Source organism: Brachyistius frenatus, unplaced genomic scaffold (assembly GCF_029030835.1).
Source record: "Brachyistius frenatus isolate BFR_SWC_R1_liver_20210118 unplaced genomic scaffold, ASM2903083v1 Contig_120, whole genome shotgun sequence".
NCBI lineage: Eukaryota > Metazoa > Chordata > Actinopteri > Embiotocidae > Brachyistius > Brachyistius frenatus.
The window spans coordinates 1,174,083-1,194,196 of NW_027210719.1; the positions used below are offsets into that span (position 1 = coordinate 1,174,083).

The following is a 20,114-nucleotide window of genomic DNA, read 5'->3' on the forward strand; positions in this document are numbered from 1 at the left end:
GCAGCTGCCAACTTAGTGTTATGTAGCTGTGTGGACTAGTGTGCAGGTGCTCAGATAATTAATAGAAGTCTTGTCATGAATTTCAGGGGAAGATAGAGCTTTGCTAATGGAAGCTGGGAAATGTGGGTGTTGTGCTCTGAATGTCAGGCCCGGAGCCTAATTAGGAGATTGATAAGCTGCTGTGGCGCTGTCAAATGTCTACCAATTACTTGTGCCTCCCCTCTTTTCTTAATCGTCTTCTTTAAATTAATGCTGGCCACAAGACAGGCACGATAACTGGGATTAACCAGAAATTTTGAACTCCAAGTATTGAATCCTTAAGTCATGTTGAAAGTATGTTGTTGACTTTCCTTTGTGACTGTTTCACCCCTTCTAGGTTTCCTGAGAGTCATCGCCTCTTGTCGGCTTCCCGTAAAATAACAGAAGATTAAAAGAGGAAACACTGGAGAGACTCCGGCAGCTTTGCAAATCACAAGTTCAGACTATGCCAGCACCAAAAGAACAATCCAATCACTAGAAGAACATTACAGAAACATGAGCCCTTTGCAGCATGATGTAGTTCTTCTTGACTGCCTCCATAAAACATATTTGCTTGGCTGATTTCCCCTGGCTGAGACTAGACTGAGGGACCAATGGAGCAGATCGGGGAGGATCTCAACCTCTCCTTTCTGCTGGAACATGAAAGAGAAATGATCCTGAAGGTGCTGCAGAAAGATGAGAAACTGAGGAAACGAGAGGAGAAAAGGATACGGTGAGGACTTCAGTCTTACCATTTGAACTCTTTCTCATCTTACTCACTTTTCATCATATCCTGTGTCGTTCTTCTGTTTGTCCCGCAGGAAGCTGAAGAATGAGCTGCTGGAGATCAAACAAAAAGGCTCCCGTCGGCCGAAGGAGCAGAGGGAGCGACAGTGCGCCCGCTGCCTCAAGACTCTGGGCCTTATCTTTGACCGTGGAGATCTCTGCGAGGACTGCCAGCTGCGCGTCTGCAACGAATGCCGTGTCACAACTCCCAAGTCACGCCAGTGGAGGTGTAACGTTTGTGCCAAGATCTCGTAAGTGTGATGCCTGCAGGGACCAGATCAGTGTTTGGAGGAGGAGTGGACTCCAGATGTTTTTTTTTATTTTTTTAAAGGATTAATGGCACCACGTCTGTCTTCATTTGTCTGTGAGGTTCTCCGGTGTTTCAGTGCTGTGATCTTCTACAAAGCTTTAAGGGAAAACCTTACCAAACCCAAACACACAGACATGACATAATGCGGTATCTCACTAAGTGGCTTGAAGTGCTCAATATCTTTTCTGACTTATGAGGGTTGTTTTGAATTGAGATGTCTCTCTTGACTATTACCACAGCTGACAGTTTTTCTCGTGAAGTGTGGGACAGTTGGCTTTTTCTCTCCATGAAAAGATGCAAGCCAAGTGGTTTCACTCTACAATCTATTTTTTCTTTCTCTGGCTGTCTCAGACTGTGGTGTGATATATGAGAGTTATTCTGAGCGCTGTTTACAGTGACAAATCTTTCCATCACGGCTCTGACAGTCGCTGTTTCTGATGGTTGTGTGACAGAGTGATAAGTTACATGGACAACAAATAAGCTGTTGTCACTGTCAGCTGCTTTTTGAGTCTGGGCTTTTAATATGATTCATGTAAAGATGTTTGAAACAAGATATTGAAGTGCAGGTAATCTAAATGTCATTGTGTTTATGTCATGAAACGTGGCACTTACTTTGGGATCCACTCAGTTGCCATTTTATTTAGTACGCTGAGCTGAAAGTAATCAATTCTCGTATATACTTACAGGTTTACGATAACTTTATCCACCGTTTGTTTCAATGGCTTAATACCAGAACCACCTCTCTGTATAATGCATTAAGCTCATAATTACCACAGCACCCACCAGAACGATTGTACACCTCTGTAGAACAGTTTCACCAGCAACTGAACATTATACCCTTAATTCAGAAAAGATGTATTGTTAATGTTTTATTACACTTCATTAGTTTTAGTGGATATTTCACACAAAGAAGTAATGTAAGGTATTTCTAAGGTGTGCTTCAACGAATTTATTAGAAACTACCAAAAACACTACTGGTACAATCACTGTTCCTTACAAGCAAAACCACCCGATACAGAAACACATGGCATCATAAGCTTCAATTGCCTCTCAACCTCATCACTTCTACATCTGTTATTGTTTTTTTGCTATTGTTCCTCAAGGTGATCTTCACATCAAATCTCATTGAATCTTTTGGTGCTCCTTGTGGCAAGGACGTACAGTGTTTTGTTGCCTAGCAATTGTTCAAGCTTTTCTAACAAGGATATTGGTTGAATTACCTTGAAAGGCCAGTGTGGAACCAGTTTTTATTTTCTGATCTGATTTATTTTATTTGCTGTCCACGCAAACTCAAAACTTTCTCCATGTTTACATGTTTTAATCATCAGGGTTTGATGTCTGTTCTTAAAAAAAGAATAAATTCTAGATATAAAAAAATATATGAAACTGTTCACCGCTGAGAGTGAATATTTACACTGAGGCTATAAGAATATGTTTGTGAGGTGGAAAACTTCTCAGCTCCCACCCACGTGTGACCCACAGCATAACTTCACATGGAGAAAATCACCGACGGAAATAGAAGCAGAAGGAGGAAAAGGTGGTTTCACTAATTACTTTTCCACAAGAAATAACTTGCTGATTGGTGATGTAAACCAGTGTGAGTTGATCTGGCATTTTGTGGTGTTGAATTCCCAGTAATGTGTTTGTACCGCAGGGAGCTGAAGGTGGTGACCGGAGAGTGGTTCCTGGAGGAGCGGTCCAAGCGCTTTGAGCAGGGAGGGCTGAGCAGTGATGTGATCAAACACACAATCATGAGCAGCCCAAAAAGTGAGTGGGACTGCTAATTACTTCAAACTATACGAGGTAGCGATGAAAACATTCCCAGACTGTTCCTGTTTTGTTGAACAGAGCGCAGCACCGTGACGTGTACAGAGCAGGGGAAACCCTTCGTTAGCACATATTCCAAGATATGCTGCCAGATTAACATCAGCATGTTACCTGTGTTTTTGTGAGTAGTGTACAGCAGAGAGCGCACATTCAGTTTTGTGTCAAACTCTGGATTACGGCTGCAGAGACCCTTGAAATGCTTCAGGAAGCCTACAGCAATGAAGTATTGAGCCAGGCGATGTGTCCTGAGTGACATTGATGTTAATGAGGGGCAGAGCGTCCCTGTCCAAAACCGAAGAAGCTGAATCCGGTCAGGAGCAACCAGGCGGGTTTTCTTTGACATTGGCAGGGTTGGGCACCATGAATTCTTCCCCCCAAGGTCAGACTGTCAACTCAAGTTTCCACTGTGATGTTCTGAGGCGTCCAATTGGAAAAAAAATAAATAGGTGCAGACGACCTGAACTGTAGCTTGATGGCACTTTGGTTCTCCAACACGACAACATCCCTGCTCACCACCACCCCTACTCACCACATTTGGCTCCTTGAAACTTCTTTCTGTTGCCTAAAAGTTTGACATAAACTTTGTTGTGTTTTCTGCTCAAGTTTTAGGTTAATGGGGAAATTGCAAAACCATATGTATCAGCGATCAGAAAAATGTGTAACTCAGATGTAACTTGGATTACTTACTCAGGAAAGTGATAACTTCCCCCTGCTCTGTGCACATCATGGCGCTGAGCTCCGTTTGTGCACAACAGGAGCTGTTTTGAAGGCTGTAACCCAAGCAATAATAAATACTTTACTTTGGAAATATCTTGTTAGGCGCTGTAGCAGCGTAGGAAATGTGGTGATTTTTATAAATCAATTCATAATGTTTTGCATCATAAGTCACAGGAGGGAAGTCCACAGAGAACCTGTCAGCGTCCTCTGAGTCAGAGAAACCAGAAACTCCAAGATCCAACAGAAGTACAATATTCAACATTAAGGACGGAGCCAAGAGGAAAGGGTAAGAAGAGAACACAGAGCACAAACAGCTGTCTATTATCGCGTTTACTCAACATGAGAGTCTAAAATATGACGGGACATGCAGTCCAAGGACGGCATTAAATCATCTCAAAATAAATATGTAGTGTGATGAGGGCACATTTCAGTATAAAAGCATCAGAAAACATCAGATGTATGCTCATGTGATTTTTTAGAGACCATGAATAAATTTTAAAATACATTTGTTAAAGCAACATAGCAGTAATTAGATTGTGCTGCTAACATCCCCCCATATCTCGGTTGTACTTTAATGGTTCCTGATAGCATCTGAGAAATCCATGCAGCCAAAAGGCAGACCAGCTCTGCTAAACAATAGATTGTTGGACTACTCTGGCAGCAAAAAAAAAAATCCCTGAACTGCTTCAGTTTCAGCATCGCAGAGAGCTGCAATTATTTTATCAGCAGTTTCCCTGCTACACACTTAGTAGATAATTCATCAGACATTTGCAATCCAGACAAAAGTATTTCGATAGCTATATCTGTTTTATTTAGTTGTCCACTAAATAATGAATACTGCATTAAAGAGTCATGAGAAGTTCAGGGATCATTAACAAAATTCATCATCTGAGCACCATGAAGATCTACAGCAGATTTCATGGCAATCCAATGGTTGTAAGAACATTTCAGTGAAAACGCCAACATCATAGTACCGCTGGACCAGTAAGTAGACTTCACCCTCTAGGGACCCTGAATGACCATAAATTCTGTGCCAAATTCATCCATTTTAGTCCAGAGATGAAACAACCAACAGACCAGCGTGACTAAAAGTTCAGAATCTGCAACATCACTTTCTTCAGAAAATGGTTATATACAACAGATTACAGACTTCCTGTGTCTCTGTGTGTGTGTGTGTGTGTGTGTGTGTGTGTGTGTGTGTGTGTGTGTGTGTGTGTGTGTGTGTGTGTGTGTGTGTGTGTGTGTGTGTGTGTGTGTGTGTGTGTGTGTGTGTGTGTGTGTGTGTGTGTGTGTGTGTAGAAAGATGAAGATGATCAAGAAAGGCCTGCGGTCCGCTCTGAAGCCAGAGAACATCGACAGCATCAGTGTCAAATCTGCTTCGGATGGAGACACTCAAAGCATCCAAAGCACTCGCTCTGCTTCAAGTCTACTTTCAAACAGGTGTCTACCGCTCCGTCCACCAGCACACAGACTGAACTATGAGCTGTATGCAGTGTGATTACTCATTTCACATTAGTATATTAATCTTCAAAACGTGGTAGCACAGTGCTGTGCTAAGGAATGAATGAAAAGCTCGATCACAGTTCATATAAACAAGGCTTTTAAACTCTGAAGGTTTTTATGCCGACAGGCACAAAAACACTCAAACTCAAGGATGAATTAATTAGATTTAGTTGTTCAAAGGTCACTGAAATCTCCCAAAACACAGTTATTGGCCATCACTCATGGATTAATTCGCTGTTAATGACAAAAGTTTACACAAATGTCTCATAGGATAAAGTGATTTATATCCAAAAGGTTAAAGGTCAATTTCACTGCGACATAAAAATATGTTCTTCAATAAAACAATTTTCTGGCTGTTATTCAGCACCATAACTCAGGAACAGAAGGGGAGATTGTGACCATATTTCCCATGTAGTCAGTTTGAAACTGTGTTTGTTGCATAAATCTTCTGTGCTGTCGGTTGAAGATGTGTGTGAAGCTTCTACATTTTATAATTTCGAGCTTCTTTGCAGCAACATCCATAATTGAAGCATCATCTGCTGTCATGGCAACAACTGTGTTCTGTCACGATCAGATTTATTGGTCAAATTCCTTTAAAGTCTTCAATGGATATATTATGTGAGTCTGGACAGACACTGATACAAACTTAAACCTGACTGGTTAGCAGAGGCAAACAACCACGAGGTGGTAATTCTAGTGTTTTTATGGAACTGCCTCCGGGGTTAAACACATGGTGATGTTTAACTGGTTTCCTCCTGGTGTTCAGGGGCGATGTGGTGGCTGTGGAGCCCTCAGGGATGCCCACGGTGCCCAACAACCTGCGCTCCCAAACTCTGGACGAGTCACCCACTTCCAGCGACACCCGGAGGGTCAGGGTCAGCAAGTGATTCACACAGACAGACAGACGGCAACAAAAACAATTCACAGTGTTATTTCAAGTTTGGGTGTGTCTTTGTTTTTGAACGCAGCCCGACGGAGCGGAGAGCATTGCCAGTTTACAATCCATCGACAGTGCGTCTGTGAAGAAAGCTGCCGGCCATCACAGGAAAAACTCCGGCACCCCGACCATCTCCGTGTCCAGGGCCTCGGTCTCCTCAGGTATCTTCATCACAAGCCACACCTCCTGTTCTGTCATGTTGTTGTTTTTCCTCCACACTGAACCAACTTGACTGTTGTCGTCTTACAGCTTCGCAACTCGCGCACAAACATTTTGATAACTGAGTCACAGTTTCAAGACGTGTTAGAAGCAGCAGATCGCATCAGAGGTGATGTTAAACAATCTCAGCATCATCTCGGTGGGTTGATGCAACAACACTCAGCTGCTCCACAACTCAGACTGTTAAGAATCTCACAAAGGATAAAATTACTCCTTCTGCCAGGACCAGATGTCACATCTGCACAAATTACACTGTTGACTCACATGTCTTCATCGCTATCTGTTGTATGTCTTTATGCATTGAACTCCCCTCTTCTTTAAGTATAATCTCCTCTCCACTTTGTCTCGCTTGTTCAGACCATTTATCTCTGCTCGTAACCGCTGCTAAGAAGTGTGTCAAGATTTTCGAATGGCTGCGATTAGTGTTGTTAGTAAGAGCTGCTGAGTGAGCATCTCCACACAAGGCCACAGATGTCAGAGTTTATATCCAGCCGTGCATCCAAAAGATGGTTTGTAGCTTTATATTTCCAGTTAAAGGGATTCTCTTACTTTTCTATCATTTTATTCATCTGCTGTGCCGATAAAGACACTTTGTCCCCAGAGGACTCCTGAGATCTTCACTCTGTTATAAAATCTCAAACACACACTTGTGGTAAAGCTGCCGTGGACCAAGTTTATACACTTTTAATCCATTTTACATTTCAAATTCTAACTTTTCCTTATCTGTTTTTACATGTTTAAAGGAATACTTTTGGAAATACTATACTGGCTTTTATTTCCGAGTAGAAATATATCTAATGTCTGTGTTTTTACTGTGGAGCTCTGGAGCCGGGAGCTGATTCGTTTTGCATAAAGACTGGATGTGGGGAGAACAGCTACGGCTATCTTGAAAGTTCCAAAATACACCCTCTGGCTCTGAAGCATAATAACTAACATCTCATTTGTTTCATCTATATGCAAACAGGGGTTTTAGGCTTTTTTTTTTTTCTTTTTTTTTAAACCCCTCAAAAAACAAAGCAAAAGCATAAGGAATGACTTAAATTGCATTTGTCTGCTGTCACAGTTGGAAACACAAAGTTGGACCACTCCTCAAAAAACAATCAGGCTTTCTTCAGATGTTAATGCACTGTTACATTTTATTTAATGAACTTAGAAAAGAAGAAACAGTCATCATAGCATGTGTCTGAGAACTTCATTAACTTGTAAAATGTTCCTACTCTTAAAATATTAAAATTCAACAGCCATTTGATCCTCTTTCTAAGTGGAGAAACTGATGGAGCTCGCGGATGTCTGCAGAGCAAGCTATAAAAAAGATGTTTTCCAGCTTGCAGTTTCTACGGTCCAAAATGTCAGTAAGACATTGCAGTTAAGGGAAACTGTGGAAGTTGAGACAAGATCTGGAAGAGTCAGGAAACTTTCAGATAAAACTGAATGTCTGTTGGACAAAAAGCACAAACAAAAATCCCATAAGACTGCAGAGGACATACAGGAAGGTTGAACTGACAGGGTGGTGGTGCAGCGTTGATGCACAAACAGGATTTAAACAGGGAAACTTTACCTGCGACCTTCTCACCAAAATCATGACCTGAAGTGTAGAGAACAGCATCTGGAAGAGCCAGTCTTCAGAAACAAAAGCTGTGGACAGGCTCTTTTGGCCAAAATCACCAATTTATGTTTGAAGAATAAACGTTTGGTGAGAAAAACGCATTGCACACTGTTGAATGTTTAATAATCAAATAAACTGACAAGACTGGGAGTAAAAAAATTCTAAATCAAGAACAAAAAGACTTTCTGCTGCCATATAAAGCATTTGAAAACTGTGATATCTGACAAACTGGCCTATACAAGTCCTGACCTATTAGGATGCACAAAACTTTCTCACGTTCCACCTCTATTTCTCAGTGTTTACCTCAGCTTTGAAACTATTCTTTTGTTCTTCTGCACCCCCCCCTCCCCTTCCTACCCTCTCCCCCTCCCCTCCCGCCCCTGCACAGATCACAGTCGCTCAGAGATGGACCTGTCAGCTCCTGATTCTGAACCCAGTGATGATGCCCTCAGTCTCAGAAGCCGCTCGGTCCCTGGGTTTAACGAAACAGTAAGCGGCATCTGTCCGTCCCTTCTTCCTCCCACAGCTCCATCACGGCACACTGATCACGTATTTGGTTTTATTCAACACATTCATCACAATCACAGCTGAAGCTCTGAAGTTAAAGCAGCCTGATTTTTTTAATCCCCACTTGTACTATACTGTAGTGTATAACCACATCAGGCTCGGGATCCGTGAGCTGATGAACTCGACGCGATGCGTCACATGTGGGCCTGAATGTTAATTTCTCTTCAGAGCTCACTTCAAAGAGCATGACAAGCATCTAAACAGATGTAGGCTGAAAACAGGTTGAGGCTGTGACGGTCCGTATAGAGCTGCTTTGTCTGTGTGTTTACTGAGCATGCATTGCATTCAAAGCAGTCCACAGAAACACTCTGGGTTACTGAGGATTTGTTTTCTTTACCTACTCATCCATTCATACTCACAAGTTTTCTGTAAACCCGATGGCATTGTGATTTTCCACGTGAAAAATGAATTACCACAGTCTGCCCTGACTTGTCTGTTTAAATTTATGGAAGCTGGCTGAAGTCCACCCACGCAGCTGCTGCGTTTAAAACAGTGCACAGTACAAAGACACTCTGGCCAGCTTCCCAGATGTCAACCAGCTTTTGATTAAATCTGAATGCTGTCATCCGCAGGAGTTTTCTGATGAGGATGCGGAGGAAGACATCGACGCCCTGATGTCGGCCCACAGCCAGACCCCTAGCCAGCGCCTGAGCAACACAGTGTCAGCGGTAACTCTCATTTTAAAGCTACAAAAACAAAAACAACAAAAAACAGATTCAGGGAGGTCCTGTGTACTCACACACAATACAAACATCTACATGTTCATGGTTGGCATACTCTTAGTAGCACCTGATGTGTGAGTCGGGTGTGTTTGTTTAGTGTTGACTGTGTAAACAAAGTGTGTCACGAACACCTTCCACACTTAGGAAACCCCGCTGCATTTCCATAAACTTGACTCAGTAGTAGTGTAATACTGCTCTGTGTATGAGAATAACGTTTGCATATTTCAGTATGTTAATGAGTTCTTCTTTGGAATTAAGTTCAGGATCAATATTAGCGGTCGTTTTAGATGGTGATATTTATCAGGTTTGAACTATGTGTCTCTGGAGATAAATGCATTTATATAAATGGAAAGAAGCTGCACTCGTGAATATTTTATATTACACAAAAGATCAACTGAGTGTGTGTAATGTGAAACGTGCTGCTTGTAATGATGACTCCTCAGGGAATTGTCATCACTTATATTAAGTGTCTTTTAGCTCATTGTTTTGGTTTTCTAGCCTACAATGTTTGTACACGTCGACACTAATTGACGATATTGAAAATAACTCAATAATGATATTCCAGCACGACAACCGATTGTTCCACTCTGTGTAGTTTATCATAGTTCACAACAACAGTAGAACGTCTGAGATGCGTCACGACATCCCTCTCGTCAGACAATCTTATCAGACCCAAATATTACTGTTTTGGTCCAGTAAAGAGTCCATTTTGGGTTCACAACTTATACTCATGCCGCCAATCAAGCTTTGACTGTTCTGTCTCTTTTTTTCTTGTTGTTGTTGATGCTTTATTGATCTCAGAACATAATCGGACAAAAATGATGCCAATTGTCAGACCAACAACATCCTGACAACAACAACAACAGACTGTCACTCCTTCCCTTGTTACTCTACTGTCAACTGTTTATTTCCACTATTCTCTGTTTTGAGGTATTAATAGCTACAATCAAAACCACTGATGGCTGTTTTCTGGTGATCGTTGAGAGTAATACCTCTTTCACGCCGAGGGACCAGACAGGGTTATACCCACTTTGGTTTCGTGTTTGAAAAGGTCAACACGCGTTGACCTGGTTGGCTTTGTGGGTTGGACAAGGGTCAATTTCAATGCAAATCGCACCCCACGGGTTGCTGTGTTGTTCCCCCACCTTTTATTTCCAGCCTGTGAGGTCTTTGTTATGCTTCTTATCCAGGTTTTAGCTGAGGACCTGTCTGATCTGTCATGCTCAGGAAATTCAAACCTGTGTTGATTGACTTGGTTGGAATTGCCTAAAAAAAAGGATAAAGGTCAGTCAGATAACTTTGGACTCTGGTCATTGGTTTGAAAGAATTACAACATCGACACTGCCACAGGAATGAGATGATGCTGTGATTGATCTGTTAAATTAAAATTTTCTAATTTCCTCATCACATATTTAATTGAAATGTGTTGTATTGGGCTGGAGGCAGAAATGACAGATATGTCACGACATGGGCACATAAAACTAAAGTTATCGTCATGATTTAATTTAATATTCTCACACATGTTGAGTTAGAGCCCTTTTTATTTGACTTTATTTCCCATGTTTACTCTTGACTTGGTCACATGTTAATATCCTCTGGAGAAAAAGCCCGACAGCCAAAATAACTTATGTCACGACTCTCTGTTCAGCTTCTCTGTCTGTGTGTGTAACCTGATAATCACGATTCAAGATAAACAGACGTCCTGCCTGTGACGTCTGTCTTTATACTGTATACGTCACTGAGCTGCTGCTGGCAGCATGAATGGAGGTGGAAGGAGCTGATGAGGGACATTTTGCAGATCGTTGATAGCCTATCTATGAATCGAGCTGTAATGTAGTCTGCCCACTGTGGTATGATTCACTGCACGAAGGGCCTCTGTGGACAAATGAGGTAGTATCAGTGACAGGCATTTAAAAGTGTCGTTTCCAGGATCTGTTTGGAGTTTTTTCAAGCTTTAGTAAATTCTGTGTTATTATTTTTATTCTGCTTTATTTCAGTTTTACTGAGTTCAAAATGAGCAACATATAAAGATTTTCTTGTGACTTCCTGGGAAACATTGGGGTTATTTTGCACCAGACTGAGCGTCTACAGCCATGTTGACATCTGAACTCTCTCTGGTCTGAATATGGGCTTAGTGATAACACAGCTGATGCACTTTGAATGTCAGCATCTCATTCTGAATCAAATTATATCTCATGTAAGAGCACAAAGCTTTGTGATTCAAATGGTTTAATCAACTTTAAGATACCAACACCGCAGCAACAACATTTTCTGTTGTAATAATAGTTTGTACAAAATGTTTCTTACCTTTTCTGTCATCTACAGAGACACAAACTTGTTAAATCACTATGTGCTGCAATGTTTTCACAACAACACTCAAATGAACACAATGCTTCCAAGCTTTTAGGGTTTTTTAGTAAAACAAATGGGGTTAACAGTGAGAATGTACTTTCAGCTTGCTTATGTTTAGCATAGATCATGTTTACTTGGGACACCATCTTAGTTTAACATGCAAGCATGACAGCGTTTGATCAAATCTATAGTATAGCTGAGGCTGAGTTATTTTGGGTTATTTTGGTTTATTGTGAGGGGAACAGACATGTGCTAAACATCACAACATACTATCCAGACCAAACCAAAAATCTGTTTAACTGTCATTGAGATGTTTCAGTCTAATCCACTGAGACACATTAATCACACGACTAAAACAATTAGATAAATTTAACAAAATATTTAAATAAATAAATAAATAAACGTGATAAACATCCAGAGGAACATTTCCCTACTCTTCTCTCTCCCTGCTTGTGTGTTCCGTACATCCACGCTGATTTCACAGCTGATTCCAGATGAGTTGTAATCTCTGTGGTTTCCTCGGATAATCACCATGGTAACCATGTGTAATGGGGTTTCTTGGGGATGCTGTTAGAGCTCGGGTCTGTGCTGAGGGTCTGCCTCTATCACTAACACATCAAAGAGCTCAGTTCTCCCTCTTTTTCTTGTGCTTCTTCATCCCCTTGTTTATCTCTCTCTAAATGAATAGTCTTCCACTCCGGGCTCAGAACGAAGGTGGGGGTACCTCAATATCCCCGACTCGGATGCTGAGACTGTAAGTCTCCCCTTCGACAGTTGTGTATGCATTAACATTCACCTCTATATTACAGAACAGTAAATGTGCATCAGAAAAGTATAAATATTACATGCAACATTCAATAATAAACAGGTTTTTACTGACTGTACCGGTATACTCATAAATCTGCATGTTCACTGTGTGTTTGTGCTCATACTTGCCTCCTTTCTAACGTGACGGCAGCTTTAATTCTAAGCTCCTCACATTAAACTGGTCATTTATCACACTGGCTTCCAGCAAGAAATAAATGAGGTAGACTTTCCTGTGGAAAAAGCATAGTGTGGCTCAACTCTGGCATCTTGATTTATGCACTCCCTGGACAGCAATATTATTATCAGTGGAGTATGGCAGTTTTATTCTGTCCAGAACTGCAGCAGTCTTATTTTCCTGCCTTTTCTCAAGAAATCTTCCAGACATAATTACCTTCTGCGGTTGTAACGGTTTGGAGTCTTTTCTTTGCGAGATAGGTTTTGCAGGTAGACAATGTGAAGAATTTTTTAATTTAACGGATTGTCGTGGGAACCTGATGAGGTCCAGCCCCACAAGTCAGCATTAACTCTCTGGAAGTAGCTGGTTATAATAAGCTCACATCATTAGCAGCTGTCACTCTTCTTTGTTTTACATGGTTACCTTTAGGGCTTTTTATTAACTTTCTTATTCTGATTCTAAACATTTCTATTCCAAGTTCCTTTTATTTGACGGAGAAGTCTTTTTATTTTGTTATGGCTTGGAATCAGAGCAGTAACTTTGATGTTAAGTGAGTTGTCCGTCAAAAGCAAGTAATTTTTAAACAAGAATTACATCACTTTAGATTCTCATTTGTGTGGTTTTACTGCTTGGCTTGTGCCACGTGATCGTGAATTTAATTTCTTTTGATTTTTGGAAAGTTCAAATAAGTAAATAAGTAGCCACAGATTTTATTCCATTCATGCTCTTCCAGGGCTGCTGCTTTATTTCTGCTGTGTTTCATCAGCTCTCTGTCACCCTTCTGATGCTGTTATTTTCTTCACTTTGCTTGCATCCCGTGCTGCTCTGCTTCCTTTCCTTTCTCCTCGGAGCCTCTCCCGCTCTCATATCTCCGTCTCTATCTCTTGTTTTGGCTTCACAGAGCAGCATAAACAGCATGATGAGCATGTACAGCGAGACTGGTGACTATGGCAACGCCAGGGTGAGCGGCGAGATTCTGCTGAACATCAGCTACAGCTACAAAACCGGTGCTCTCAACGTCCTGGTGAAAGAGTGTCACAACTTGGCAACCGGAGACGAGAGGAGGCAGCGCACAGACGCGTAAGAGTGCATTAATTGTAATAGTGCATACCATTAATTCTATTAAAGGAACACATTTTAGGGAACATTCTTTAAATTAGATGGGAAAAAAATTTAAGTTCAGTGTGCAGATTGGTCCGGGATGTGTTTGACACAAAGACTAAACAAAGAAAAAAAAATGTACCTTCAGTAACTCTTAAAGTATTTAAATCTATCAAACCGCTAACTTAACATGGAGGGCAGAGTAGTTAACGTTATACAGTCATTATACAGTCATTATCTATAATAATTACTTTTGAGTAAGTTTTTAATGTTTAATTTGTATCCTATATTTACTTATTCTAATTCTTGTTCAGCTTCTGAAACCTTTTCATAACAATGTTTAAACAGCAAAATTTGGAGGAGCTTTGCCAAAAAGTGATATCAGCCAATATATTTTTATTCGATCTGATTTTTCCCAGATTATTGATCGTCCTCCGAAGTCCAGTATTTTCCAGGAATCATAGAAATCAGATATGCCATGTTGTTGGTATAAACAAGATCAAACAGAAATCCGTGAATTCCTTGTGTTCCTGCAGAGCATGTCTGAGTCATCGTGTCTTTCTTTTGGCAGGTATGTGAAGACTTACCTGCTGCCAGATATGTCACGACAAAGCAAGAGGAAGACGAGCGTCAAGGCCAAGACCATTAACCCTGTTTTCAACGAGAATCTGAGGGTTTGTGGCAGAAAAAATCGATAAGCACAGATGAGAATCTGAATTAACATCTTTTATCATGAAGAAACACTGAGCTGAAGTTTCCTTGTTTGCTCTTTTTTAGTACGTGATCAGCCACTCGCAGCTGGAGACCCGAACCCTGCAGGTGTCCGTGTGGCACCACGACCGGTTTGGACACAACAACTTCCTGGGAGAAGTGGAGCTGACCTTTGACTCCTGGGAGTTCGATTCCCAGTTAGAGGAGTGGTACAACCTGCAGCCCAAGGTAAGAACCACAGTCTTCTCTGTCCACCAGGTACAAACACATTCAAAGACAAGTATTTGAGAGGTTTGTGAATGGTTTTTTTTGTTTTTTTTTGTATGTGTAGATGGAGAGTTGTATAGACTCCACAATGCAGTACAACGGAGAACTGACTGTTGTGTTGAAGTACATACCTGCAGAGAAGAACCTCACGCTACCTTTGGACCAAGTACAAGGTACGTCCATCACTGTAACAACCATTTCACCATATATTATTCTGTGTATGCTCATTTTCTTTAAATCATAATACTTTATTCACTATCCTCCCGGCACAGAGGGGAGTCATTATACTGTGTATTGTTATTGTGGTGGACAGAATGGACTTCCTGTAGCGATCCTTATTATAGAGGAACTGAAGAAGCCTCAGACTGAGAACTGCTTTCTGAGCAGTGGGTCGTGTAGGGGATGTGATTTGTAGTCCATTATGTTGAGCAGTTTGTGCAGCATTTTCCTCTCAAAGACCAACTGCGGGTGCTCCGTCTTTATCAGCTCATTCAGTTTCTTAGTGTTTCTGGCTTTGATGCTGCTGTCACAATTGAGGGCTGCAAAGAAAATGTGGTCTTGCAACAACAGACTGGTAGAAGATGCAACATCTTCATCTCTATTCACATTAACGGACCTAACAACATTAAAGGACCTAAACTTCCTAAAGTAGCAGTCTGCTCTGTCCCTTCCTGTAGACAGCCTCAGTGGTACATTTGCAGTCCCTCCACCTCCTTCACATCTTCTCCCAGGATGGCGGTCAGCTAAGTCCTGGTCCTCCTAAAGTCCTGGTCTTCAAGTCCACAACCATCTCCTTTGTCTTGGCCACGTTTAAGAGGCGGTGGTTGTTCCTACATCACACCACCACTTTACTGTATTCAGTCTCCTTTCCACCATGGACACACCTCACAACTGCAGAGTCCTCTGAGACTTTCCGCAGATAACAGGACAACAGGAGTTTTACTGGAAGTCTGAGGAATACAGCGTAAAGTGGAGAGGAGAGAGCTCAGTCCCCTGCGCTGTGCTGCTAACCACCTGTTCAGACACACAAACTGGTCTGTCTGTCAGGCAGTCAGTGAACCAGGAGGTTTTGATGGTGTTTACCTGCAGCTTCTCTAACAGCAGTGTCAGCTGTATTCTGTTAAAGAAGAAATCAAAGAACATGATTCTCACAGTGCTGCCAGCTCCATTCAGGTGTTGATGACATCCTCAACTTATAAGAGCTCTTAACAGAAGTTATGTGATGTCTACACTCGGTGAAGTTTTCACACCAGAAACACTAAATTCCAGCTTGTTATTTTTGTTTTTTTTTATAAATATGCATGCATGATACACAGACTGTGCTACAAATCTCAAACATCTGGCTCAAAAAGAAAAATTCAGATTTGATTCTTACGCTGAAACAAAACTTCTGATTGGATTATAGTGGTATCATGAACACTCAAGCTGCTGCGGTGACCCATAAACCACTGGACGCCATGGACCACTGTGCACTTTGATTTATTGATGTGGGCAGCCATCACAATCACCACAATGAGCTGTATGAAAAGGTCAAATGGTCATCGCTGGCATTTAGAGAGCATCAGCATATCTGCGTCTTCATTAATACGAGCTCACTATCCAAGCTGCTGAGATATTTAACATCTTTAGATGAATTCAGAGCGAATAACCAGATCACAGGAGAGATTCTTCGCACTCTTCCTAGTTCCTCTGAGAGATTTTAACGCTTTTCTAGTTCATATTTCCAATAACGTCTGCAGCTGTTTTATTTCGTGTGGTCATGTGTGATGTTCAGGTAAAATATTTTCACTGTTGAGATCTTGTGTGAAAGTAATTTCTTTCTCAGGTCTCTCTTTCAAAAAAGAACTCAAACTCGCAGACACTTCCTCAATAATGAATAACGCTTAAATCACTGCATTAAAAAAGCATCATGAGGCCGGTACATGAATCCACAGGCTGACGACGTCTGACATTTACCTCGAGCTGATCATATTCAGAGTTTTGCAACTTTTTTTTTTTTTTTTTTTTTACTGTCTTTTACAGTTAATACTGAGTTTCTCTTTAGATTTCTGTGGATTTAATGTCATGTCTAACTGCAGTCTGTTGACACCTGAAGGTTGCTCATTCATTCTTTGTTTAAAAGAAACATACATGCTCATTATCGTATTACGTTTACGTACCTTTCTTTGTACATACAAGTTGCATGCGTGTCTTGTGTGCATAAGTTGTCCTTGCTTGTGATCATTGCAAACTTGTTTGATTTCTGAAGTGTTTCATGAATAAACCAGAAACTGTGCACTAATGATTGTTTATTCTGTTTCTCTGTCTGTTTCTCTGTCTGCCCTCCTAAACCCCCCCCCCCCCTCCTTCTCCTTCCTCCTCTGCAGTGAAGAAGAGTTTCCTGAAAGGCAAGAAGGCGAGCAGCTTCACTCTGCCTAAAGGGGGCATGGTTGAGCTGCTGGTCAAAGGAGCCAAAAATCTAACTGCTGTCAAGTCTGGAGGCACTTCTGATCCTTTTGTGAAAGGGTGAGGCGAGTTTGAGTTTTGAATGGAGGGGCAGAGTGGGACCAGGTTTTATGTCCGGCTTTGTGTCTGTTTGGGCTTGTTTTGTACCTCCCTGTAGACATTTTGCAGCTCTTTGTGATTGTATTGAATCTCTTTGTAGATGTTTGCAATCACATCAAACAACGTTATGTCCATTTTAATTCTCTTTGGAGTCATTTTCCTTCCTTTTATAGTTGTCTTGCTTCTCTTCGTTTTCATTCTGTGTCTTTCTGTAGATTGTTTTTCCACTTTTTAACCATTTTGCTATAATCACAGCAAAGAAAACTGAAGCTGTGAGCAACAGTCTGGCAGAGTAAAACTACATTTCTGCAGCTCTCCTGTTCATTTTTTGTGACTTGGTCTTTGTTTTGAGTCTTTTGACTCACAAGAAATGTTAACAGTCACTTCACACAGATGATCCCTGTACCTGTTCAATAATTCCTCCATGATACTGAGCCAAGATGTTATTTTTTTAAATCACAGTTTCAGTAGTGTGTAGTGAGTTGTCTTCTCTCCCTCAGATATCTCCTCCCTGACAGCAACAAGTCAACCAAGCACAAGACGGCGGTGGAGCGACGCACCGTAAACCCACAGTGGAACCACACCTTCACCTACTGCGGCCTGCAGTCTGGAGACCTGAACAACGTCTGCCTGGAGCTCACTGTGTGGGACAAAGAAGCTCTGGCCAGCAACGTCTTCCTGGGAGGACTCAGGCTGGGAGCTGGCACAGGTAAGATTGTCTGGGAGGAAAAGAAAATAATCAGGTTAGACAGTGTTTGTATGTGAGAAGACATTTCCACGTCGTTTTCAGAATTCCAAACAAGGTAGTAAAACCTCTGAAAAGGTCTCGGTGGGCTTAAGAGCTTTACTCACTTTGAGGAGGCTGACATGTATAACTTCTGGAATAATTTAATGTTGCATTGTTCATTATGGGTAAGCCTCTTTTCAACTTTCAAGTGTGAGATGTGTGATTGTGGAGAAGTGGAAAGTGGGATCTATTTTCAGTTTTTTTATTTATTTTTTTTACACCCTATGATTATTCGAGAGTAGTTTTTCCCACGAAATGGTTCACAAAGCCCTAAAACCTTCAGGTGTTCAAATGTTAACAAATAAATGGTTGTTTATCTTGGATGCCTTTTAAAGGGCCAGTTAGACATGATTGTTTACAATAATCAAAAGAAAATTCATTGAGCTCTTACGTCAGTTCGTTTAGTTTGGCACTGCAGCCAGTTGGCTTAGCAGAGAGAAAATGTCAGCTGAGAAGCAACCACTAAGTTTTCCATAACATGTTTGTCTAAAAACTTAAAAGACACGCTGACTTCCTGCTGACTCTACAAAATCACCACAGGTGGCATAAAAATAGTCAGCACAATACTCATCTGATTGTGTAAATTATTTAAATCAGTTTATTTTTATTTTATCCTCATGTTATGCATTTCAAAGTAGTGTATACAAATTTAACTTATTTACAACACAATAATGTAGTTGTATGTAGCTATGAGGACATTTCAAAATATGTATTAATGTACAGTATTTGTGAGTAATTCTAATGTGTCTGCCTCCATCCAAAATTTACAAAAAGAAAGTTTTTAGCCATATCTGGTACAATACATGTATTGTGCATTGCTCTTGTTGAATAAATCATAAAAATATATAATATTTCTACATTACTACATCTGCGTTTTACTATTTACCCATTTATTATCTGTTTTTATGACATTTTTGTGCTGCATACTGCTAATAAATGCTTTGTCATCATGAATTAATCAGATCTCTAAACTGGAGTGTTGAGGGAGTGTTGATGGCCTCAGGGCTCTCTAGTTGTTCTAACAAGGTAAAACAAATGTTTATGTGTTTATCTCTACTCCATGCCTTCAAGGCAAAAGCTACGGGAACGAGGTGGACTGGATGGACTCATACGGGGAGGAGCAGCAGCTGTGGCAACGCATGATTGAGAACCCAGAGGTCTCTCAGGAGTGTACTCTGATGCTGCGATCCAGCATGCGCAAGCACAACACATGAGCTGGATCGGAGAGGATAAAAGAGAATAACAGAGGGAGAAGAGAAAGAAGTGGTCTGAAGGCTTGAGGAGAGAGCTGGGGGAGTGGAGCGCTTAAGGGAAAAAAAACAACAACAAAAAAACAGTAAGGGAGGGTTGAGAACACCCATAAAGGAACAGAGACCGTCCCTCTCCCTACTACTACTACTACTACTACCACCAGACCCCTTCTCCTGTCCACAACAGCCAGTCATGCCTTACTCACTCATCCACATGTGCCCCTCTGCCCTCCAAAGCATCTAGTCTTGACCAAGCACTGCTGTTTACGCTGAGAATACCTGTTGTATGTCACTTACTTTACATTGAGAATAAGCACACAGTGACTCCTGATCTGTCCCTCCTGGTCTCTGTGAGTCCTTTCTGCATGTAGTCACAGCTGACGGAGACCATTTGTAAGGCATTAGACGAGGCACTGATCAATGATATATAAACATAAACATTCCCCTTTATGAGCAACCGAGCTGCATCCTGCATCCAGATTACTTCACCAGGAAAAAGATTACCAGAGCACCGTGGAGTTCATCCTAAAAGCTACTCTGTAATTCTTACATTTTAAAAGTTAGAAATTAACACAACAGCAATTTTTGCTGGAGGTAAAAACAGAAGTTCAGATTTTTTTTTTTTTAATGTTTTTAAAAAACTACAACTGAAACTAACTTTACTGATTATTTTTAGTATATAGTTTACAAAATGCCAAAACATCTGGGTAAATTACCATCTAATGGTAGAGCTGTAGGCAAGCATCTGTTGTCCAACCAACAGTCAAAAACCCAGAAAACACTTTATCCACCAAATTTACAATTTAACAGCAAAAAGACCAAAAATGCTGGAAGCATCAGGTGTTGGGTATTTTTAGCCGTGTTAACGGCTCCATGGATGGAAAACCACTGGTGGGATTGTCTTAAAT

The 20,114-nt window shown here is 41.1% G+C and overlaps 1 protein-coding gene across 4 annotated transcripts in view; it reads left to right on the forward strand.

Moving 5' to 3' along the window:
* The window catches only part of sytl5 (synaptotagmin-like 5), a 38,355-nt gene extending 19,000 nt beyond the window's left edge, over nucleotides 1-19,355 (forward strand). The window contains exons 2-18 of one of the 4 annotated variants that reach the window (XM_069713636.1): nucleotides 377-751; nucleotides 840-1,055; nucleotides 2,769-2,881; nucleotides 3,827-3,944; nucleotides 4,958-5,098; nucleotides 5,928-6,036; nucleotides 6,130-6,259; nucleotides 8,312-8,412; nucleotides 9,063-9,158; nucleotides 12,253-12,318; nucleotides 13,448-13,626; nucleotides 14,219-14,321; nucleotides 14,425-14,586; nucleotides 14,690-14,798; nucleotides 16,992-17,130; nucleotides 17,670-17,878; nucleotides 19,028-19,355. In XM_069713636.1, coding sequence (XP_069569737.1) covers nucleotides 633-751; nucleotides 840-1,055; nucleotides 2,769-2,881; nucleotides 3,827-3,944; nucleotides 4,958-5,098; nucleotides 5,928-6,036; nucleotides 6,130-6,259; nucleotides 8,312-8,412; nucleotides 9,063-9,158; nucleotides 12,253-12,318; nucleotides 13,448-13,626; nucleotides 14,219-14,321; nucleotides 14,425-14,586; nucleotides 14,690-14,798; nucleotides 16,992-17,130; nucleotides 17,670-17,878; nucleotides 19,028-19,170 — 2,253 coding nt within the window. In that variant the 5' untranslated portion in view covers nucleotides 377-632 and the 3' untranslated portion in view covers nucleotides 19,171-19,355. The remainder of the gene's footprint in view (nucleotides 1-376; nucleotides 752-839; nucleotides 1,056-2,768; nucleotides 2,882-3,826; nucleotides 3,945-4,957; nucleotides 5,099-5,927; nucleotides 6,037-6,129; nucleotides 6,260-8,311; nucleotides 8,413-9,062; nucleotides 9,159-12,252; nucleotides 12,319-13,447; nucleotides 13,627-14,218; nucleotides 14,322-14,424; nucleotides 14,587-14,689; nucleotides 14,799-16,991; nucleotides 17,131-17,669; nucleotides 17,879-19,027) is intronic. The other 3 variants (XM_069713638.1, XM_069713637.1, XM_069713640.1) reach the window with 3 other exon arrangements.
* The last annotated feature ends 759 nt before the right edge of the window (nucleotides 19,356-20,114 follow it).